Source organism: Rissa tridactyla, chromosome 7 (assembly GCF_028500815.1).
Source record: "Rissa tridactyla isolate bRisTri1 chromosome 7, bRisTri1.patW.cur.20221130, whole genome shotgun sequence".
Lineage (NCBI taxonomy): Eukaryota > Metazoa > Chordata > Aves > Charadriiformes > Laridae > Rissa > Rissa tridactyla.
In genome coordinates this window covers 103,867-109,961 of record NC_071472.1, presented here as the reverse complement: position 1 = coordinate 109,961, position 6,095 = coordinate 103,867, and the positions used below count along the sequence as shown (strand labels likewise).

The window sequence follows — 6,095 nt, the reverse complement described above, 5'->3', positions numbered from 1 at the left end:
AGCAGTGAGCTCTGTGGCACTCACTGTACTGCGCATGCGCACCCCTTCTGTCTTACGGCTGTGCTGCGCATACGCAATCCCCTCTGTCCGCCGTACGGCTGTACTGCGTATGCGCGCCCGCCCTTCTCCTGTGCGGCCCATGCGCACCCCCATTGAGCCGTACAGCTGTGCTGCGCATGCGCGCATCCCTTGCGCCGTACGCCTGTACTGTGCATGTGTCGCCCCCCCTTCCGCCGTACGCCTGTAATACGCATGCGCACCTTGATCGGGCCGTACAGCTGTATTGCGCATGCGCGCCCCTTGTGGGCTACAGCTGTACTGCGCATGCGCGCCCCCCCGCCGCAGTGCTGTACTGCGCATGCGCGGCGTCCTGCCTGCCGTAGGCTGTACTGAGCCATTGTCACCGCTGCCGGGCGGATGGACGGGCGGAAGGGCCAATCAGAGCTCCCATGGGTCGGATCTCCTCGCCGCGCTCCCATTGGTCGTATCTCTTGCAGGGGGTGTGGCGCGGTAGGGATTGACGACGGTGACGGGCCAATGGAGACGCGCTGCTCCAAATAAGGTGAGTGGGGGGCGGACGGCGGGGCGGTGGCCAATGGGTGCGCGTCGTGGGCGGGGCGCTCTGCTCGAAGATGGGCCCGGGGGGAAACTGCGGCTGGGTCGAAATCGGAGCCGCGTGGTCCAGGCACTCGGTCGGGTCGGGCCCGCCGCGAGCACGTCGTAAGGCAGCTGGACCGCGTGAAGGTGAGCGGGGGGCGGCGGGGAATGTGGCGGGGGGCTTGAGGGGGCTGGGGGGATCCCGAAGGGGACTGGGGGGCTGAGGGTGGGACTGGAAGGAGTCTGGGGGCAGCGGGGCGGCTGTGGTGGCCCCGAGGGGTGGTGGAAGGAGCTGAGGCGGGGGGACACGGGGGTTCTGAGCGGGAACGGGGCGGCCTTAAGAGGGGCTGGGGGGTCCTGAGGGGTCCCCGAGGGGGACTGAGGGATGATGGGGGGGGGGGCTGAAGGGACTCTCGGGGCGGAAAACTTTGGGGGGGAACGAGGGTCCCCAAGGCGTGAGGGGTGGCCTTAAGGGGGGCTGGAGGAACGGGGGGGCTGAGGGGGCCCGGATGGTGGGGAGGGGGGTCCTGAGAGTGTGATGGGGGCAAAGGGGGGGTTCTGAGGGGGTGGTGTGAGAAATAAGTTCCGGTCGGAATGAAATAGGCTCAGGCAGAACCCTCTGTGAAGCACATTTTTATTCACGTTCTTGCAAGAGCGGGTGACCTAGCAAGCAGGCACACTTTCAGTTCTTGAAACACACCTTTTTATTTCCTAATCCAGGCCGAATTTTTCCCTCCCCTGTTTCCCATTGGTTGGGTACTCCAGGGTTCACAGTCTGTTCGAGGCGCCTAAAATTCTTCCCGGATGTCCTGCCTCTGTTTCCTTCTCTTTACGCTATACCTAAAGGGATTATCTGACTAGTTTATTTCTTTCCTTTTTGGTAAAAATTTGCTCAATGTCATTAGCCCTGGTTAAATGTTTGACTACCCTTCCAGACACTAATCCAGTATGATTCAGTTTGTCCTATTGTCTGTGTGATAAGAGATGTTCTACAAGCCTTTGCTGGAGCCTCTTTGTCTTAGTCATTCCCTTGTTATGTCACCTCTGATGGAAACGGCTTTTCTCCTCTGCAAAAGCAATACCTGCCTTTCTTACAGTGGCACTGAAGGGGGTTGGGTAGGGGATGTGGGGGGCTGAAGGGAGTCCTGTGGGGGCCGTGGTGGTGGGGCATAAGGGGAGCCCTGAGCTGGGGGGTGGGGGTGCTGGGGGAGCCCTGAATTTGGGGAGGGGGGCTGTGGCCTGAAGTGGGTCCTGAGTTGGAGAGGTGCTGTGAGGGGGAGATGGGGTCGGGCTGAGGGGTGATGGGGGGGTGCAGGGGGGCTGGGGGTGCGAGGGGAGGGTCGAGGCATCCCCCAGCATTTCAGGGTCCCCGTGACTCTCCCACCACCGTGCCCCCTCCCGCAGGATGAGGAGCCCTACAGAGAGCTGTACCCGAGGGTCTGCGAGGGGCTCAGCAACTCCTCTAAGGTCGTTGTCCATTGTCTTCGGCTTCAAGGGAGTGTCCCCGTCACTGCCATGTTTCCCCCCCCCAGCGCAGGCTGCCTTCTCCACACCAGCTGTTCCCTGGGGGTCTGTGCCGTCGCCATCCACGTCACAGGTATGGGGATACTGGGACCCCTCCCTGGAGCTCTCTGAGACAGCCTGGGACCCCCACATTTCCCTGAGACCCCCCTGAGTCCTCTGATACCCCCTGGGATCCCCCTGAGACCCCCTAAAATTTCCTGGGACCCCCTTCCCCCTCTGAGAGCTCCGCAGGATGCCCTGCGACCCTTCATGTTCTCACAGGACCCCTCTGGGACTATCCGGGACCCTCTAGAACCTCTCATGTTTCCCCCAGGGCTCCCTGGAGCCTTCTGGGATCTCCCACATTCCCCGCAAGACCCCTCTAGGATCCTCCCACAGATCCCCCCTGGAGCCCCCCAGAAAACCCCAGAGCCCTCTGGGACCCTCTGGAGCTCCTCTCCAGTACCCCCCACGTCCCCCTGAGACTGTCCTGGGACCACCCTCTTAACCCCTGAGAGCCCCCCAGATGCCTCCAGGACCCCTGGGACCCTCCCCCACATCCTTCAGGACCTCTCTGAGCCCCCACTGGATCCCCCAGAGCCTTTAGGGACCTCCCCCCAGTACCCCCCAAGTCTCTGTGGGACCCTTGTGGGAGCCCCCACACCCCCTGAGAGCCCCCCAGGATCTCCTGGGACCCCTCATGTTCCCCCCAGGGTTCCCTGGAGACTTCTGGGACCCCTCCAAGCCCTCCAGGATCCCCTGGAGCCCTCTGGGTCGCTCTGACACCTGCTCTATGATTCCCTAGAGCCCCCCAGAGCCCTCTGGGACCCACTGGAGCCCTCCCCCGGTATCCCCCACATCCCCCTGGGACCCTTCTGCGACCTCCCTCAGAGTCCTCCACAACCCCCTGGGACCCTTTGTCTTCCCCCAGGAGTCTCTGGGACCCTCATGGGACCCGCCCACATTCCCCCAGGACTCCCTGTAGCCCCGTGGGACCTTCCCACACCCTCTCCAGCACCCCACAGATTCCCCCAAAAGCCCCCCACGATGCCCCAGACATCTCTGGGACCCCCTGGAGCACCCCCTGTTACCCCCCACATCCCGTTGGGACGCTCACACACCTCCTGAGAGCGCCCCTGGTGCCTTCTAGGATCCCCTGGAGCCCTCTGGGACCCTACTACACTCCTGCCCTGGAGCCCTCTGGGACCCTACTACACTCCTGCCCTGGAGCCCTCCAGGACCCCATGGACCCCTCATATTCCCCCAGAACTCTCTGGGGCCTGCTGGGACACCCCATATTCACCCCTGGGACTCCCTGGAGGACCCTGGGACCCATCCACACACCCCCAGGACACCCCAGAGCCGCCTGGGACCCCTCACTCCCCACTGGGACCCCCTGGACCCCTCCATGGTATGCCCCACATCCCTCTGGGTGCCCTCACACCCCCGGAGAGCCCCCTTGGAGCCGCCTAGGATGCCCTGGGACCCTCTGGAGCCCCCTGGGACCTTCCCATACACCCCCAGGATCTTCCAGAGTCCTCTGGAGCCCTCCAGGACATCCCAGAGCCCTCTGGCACCCCGTGGGGCCCCTGCTGGTACCTGCCACATCCCCCTGGGACCCCCCCCCCGAGAGCCCCCCCAGGACCTGTGGTGTTCCCCAGGACTCCCTGGAGCCTGCTGGGACCCACCACATTCCCCATGGGACCCTCCCACACACCCCCCAGGACACCCCAGAGTCCCCTGGGTCTCCCCAGGACACCCCAGAGCCCTCTGGGACGCCCTGGAGTCCCCCCCAGTACCCCCCACCTCTCCCTGGGACCCCCATTACACCTGCTTCCCCCGCCCAGGGGACACCAGTTCCTGCCAAATGCTCTGGGAGCACTGGAGCCTGACAGGGCATCTTGGCAAAGAAGAGATGAGTGAGAGAGGAACCGAGCAGGGACCCCCTGGATGCAGAGAGGAGGAATAAAGGAGCTGCAGAGCAGAGACCGACAGTGGCTCTGATGGGAGAAGAGAGAGGGGAAAGGGAGATGAAGTGCCACAAGGTGCCTCGAAGATGGAGGAAGGTATTTACTCTAAAGCTTTAAAAAGAGGCAACTGAATGTAACGGGTTTTTTTTCCCCTGATATTTAGATGGCGTGCTCTGAAGTACTTTGTTTCTGTCTGGCTTTCACTGGTGCATTTCCACAGCAGCATCTCTCTCGGGCAGTGCTGCTGGTCAGATGTCCCTCCTCCTTGCGTAGCACACAAAAAACCTTGTAGTCCAATTATAACTATGTATTTTGGAGAGAGATAGTGTTATGGTATCAATTCCCAGTTGTGCAAGTGAAATCAGTGCCTGAAGAAAGTCAAATACTTTTATAGTGTAAGTATTTTTATTCGGTGTATATAAACCTAACGCACACCTCTTCACCGAAAGGGAAGGGACAAGGCATTTCCCAACACCAGTGAGAAGGTTTACTGTTATGCTAAGAACGTGTTCAAAATGGCATCGGTTAGCTTTAATCCTGACTTGGAGTTGAGCTGGCACTGGCTTCTGAAGGCTGTGCTGTGTTTGGAGCTGAGCTGTTTCCCCAGAATCCTCCTGTAGCTCAGATCCTGTCCTGTCCCTCTGATGGAATTCCTCTACTTTCTTCCAGGCTATTTTTTAAGATACTGAGCTATAACTGGGGATTTTTGTTTTCCAGGTGCCTCATTGTAGGCATCTTGTGCTGCTCGAGAGATGCCCCAGCCCAGGTTTGCAGCTGGTGGCAGAGCCCCCCGCCCTGAGGGGAAGGGGCCAGCCCTGGGTCTGGGCGTTTTGGGCCTTTTTTTGGGGGGAATAGAAGGGTGTCTGTCTGTGTGTGGGTGTCTCGGGGGGTGATGGTGTCATTTGGGACACTGCGACGTCACCGGGGCAGTGATGATGCAGCAGAGGAGCAGGTGAGTGGGGGACGTGGGGTTACGTGAGGGTCTCCCAAAAGAGGTGGTTCACAGCCCCAAAATGTCTGAAAATCTTGGTATGCAATAAAAAAATGTGAAAACCTGTAACTATGGGCGTGAGGCACTGAAATAGAGAACAATCTTTTATTTATATATGAGAAATATATATACTGAGAAATAATATTATGTATGTAAAATAAGTTCAAAATAAAAACCTCTATGTCTAAGGATTCTATGATTCTGTGCTTCTGTGTTGTATAAAAGATCCTAGAATATAAAAATATTTTAAATGTATTTATAAAAAAATATTAGTGTCAAAATAGATGTGTAAGCAGACAGTCTAAAGAGATATTCTGTACCATAAATGTTAAAATCTAAGCAGATTTTCTACATAAGTGCAAACAGGTGATATAAATTCCCTAAATAGATAATGTGTAAATAACTAAGGGCGTGCTGCCGCCCGGCGGCTGAGGGCTGGTCCTGCAGGTGTGCGCTCCTCCCTGCGCTGTGGCCCCGCCCCCGGCGGCGCTGTGCGTTGGTTCCGCAGCTCGTGCGCATGCGCGGCTTGGCGGGGGCCGTTCCGGCGGCGGCCGGAGGGCGAACCAGGACCGCCGGGACTCCGTTGAGCTCCGCGCCACCTGGAGCGCGATCGGTGCCGCCCGGCCGGCCTCGAGAGCGGCCATCGGCGCTCCAGTGTCGGCTCTTACGCGTTACCGCGCCCCTGTCTGTGCCCGGCAGTTTTCCGGTTGTCCATTTCCATGGCCCCTCAGTCCGCCGACGCGCCTCTCTATGGCACTTTAGTCCTCCGGGATGCCGCTCAGTCAGCCGACGCGCCTCTCTATGGCACTTTAGTCCTCCGAGACGCCGCTCAGTCAGCCGACGCGCCTCTCTATGGCACTTTAGTCCTCCAGGACGGCGCTCAGTCAGCCGACGCGCCTCTCTATGGCACTTTAGTCCTCCAGGACGGCGCTCAGTCCGCCGACGCGCCTCTCTATGACACTTTAGTCCTCCGAGACGCCGCTCAGTCAGCCGACGCGCCTCTCTATGGCACTTTGGTCCTCCGGGGTGCCGCT

General features: G+C 59.6%; 1 protein-coding gene across 1 annotated transcript; it reads left to right on the top strand.

Annotated features, from left to right (window-relative positions):
• Positions 1 to 252: 252 nt before the first annotated feature.
• Positions 253 to 5,272, top strand: LOC128912336 (uncharacterized). The gene is made up of 5 exons (XM_054208031.1): positions 253 to 280; positions 563 to 744; positions 2,002 to 2,194; positions 3,251 to 3,511; positions 3,948 to 5,272. The coding sequence occupies exons 1-5, from the start codon at positions 253 to 255 to the stop codon at positions 4,067 to 4,069; spliced, it is 786 nt and encodes a 261-aa protein (XP_054064006.1). The 3' UTR covers positions 4,070 to 5,272.
• The last annotated feature ends 823 nt before the right edge of the window (positions 5,273 to 6,095 follow it).

Bases quoted from the DNA above. Each gene is read 5' to 3' on its own strand.
- LOC128912336 (XM_054208031.1), top strand. From the start codon at position 253: ATGCGCACCTTGATCGGGCCGTACAGCT. The intron at 281-562 runs GTATTGCGCATG...GCTCCAAATAAG, and splicing joins CTTGATCGGGCCGTACAGCT to GTGAGTGGGGGGCGGACGGC. The intron at 3,512-3,947 runs GTATGCCCCACA...TCCCCCGCCCAG, and splicing joins ACCCCCTGGACCCCTCCATG to GGGACACCAGTTCCTGCCAA.